The sequence below is a fragment of the Corvus kubaryi genome, unplaced genomic scaffold (assembly GCF_017639235.1).
Source record: "Corvus kubaryi isolate FWS band 111438036 unplaced genomic scaffold, C.kubaryi_AGA036_p1.0 36560, whole genome shotgun sequence".
Taxonomy (NCBI): domain Eukaryota; kingdom Metazoa; phylum Chordata; class Aves; order Passeriformes; family Corvidae; genus Corvus; species Corvus kubaryi.
In genome coordinates, this window is record NW_024580890.1 from 6,431 (window position 1) to 6,916 (window position 486).

Sequence of the window (486 nt, forward strand, 5' to 3'; positions counted from 1 at the left end):
TTGGGCGCAGTTTGGAGGGTTTTGGGTGCAGTTTAAGGATTTTGGGCCCAGTTTGGAGGGTTTTGGGTGCAGTTTAAGGATTTTGGGCACAGTTTGGAGGGTTTTGGGTGCAGTTCAAGGATTTTGGGCGCAATTTGGAGGGTTTTGGGTGCAGTTTAAGGATTTTGGGCCCAGTTTGGAGGGTTTTGGGCACAGCCCCAGGGCTCCTGGCTGAGGCCTGACCTGAGATGACCTCGAGCAGCAGCATCAGCTTGAGCCCATCCCGGAAATCCTCGTCGATGTTCTCGATCTGCGTCCCGGCTTTCCGCAGGTGGGAATTGCACCAGGCCGTGAACGTCTGTGGGAAAGGCGGGATCAGGGCGGGAATCCGGGATTTGGGGGGAAAACGGGGAAATCGGGACCCTGAGGATTCCTCATCCCAGCAGGAAGGATTCCATTTATCCCACTGGGAATGACCCCGAGCCTTTCATCCCACTGGGAATGACC

At 55.8% G+C, this 486-nt stretch overlaps 1 protein-coding gene across 1 annotated transcript in view; it reads right to left on the minus strand.

Moving 5' to 3' along the window:
- Nucleotides 1-486, minus strand: part of LOC121660567 (alpha-actinin-4-like) — a gene marked incomplete at its 3' end in the record, with an annotated part of 9,692 nt that overhangs the window by 6,415 nt on the left and 2,791 nt on the right. Inside the window, exon 2 of the mRNA XM_042019959.1 lies at nucleotides 223-463. Coding sequence (XP_041875893.1) covers nucleotides 223-463 — 241 coding nt within the window. The remainder of the gene's footprint in view (nucleotides 1-222; nucleotides 464-486) is intronic.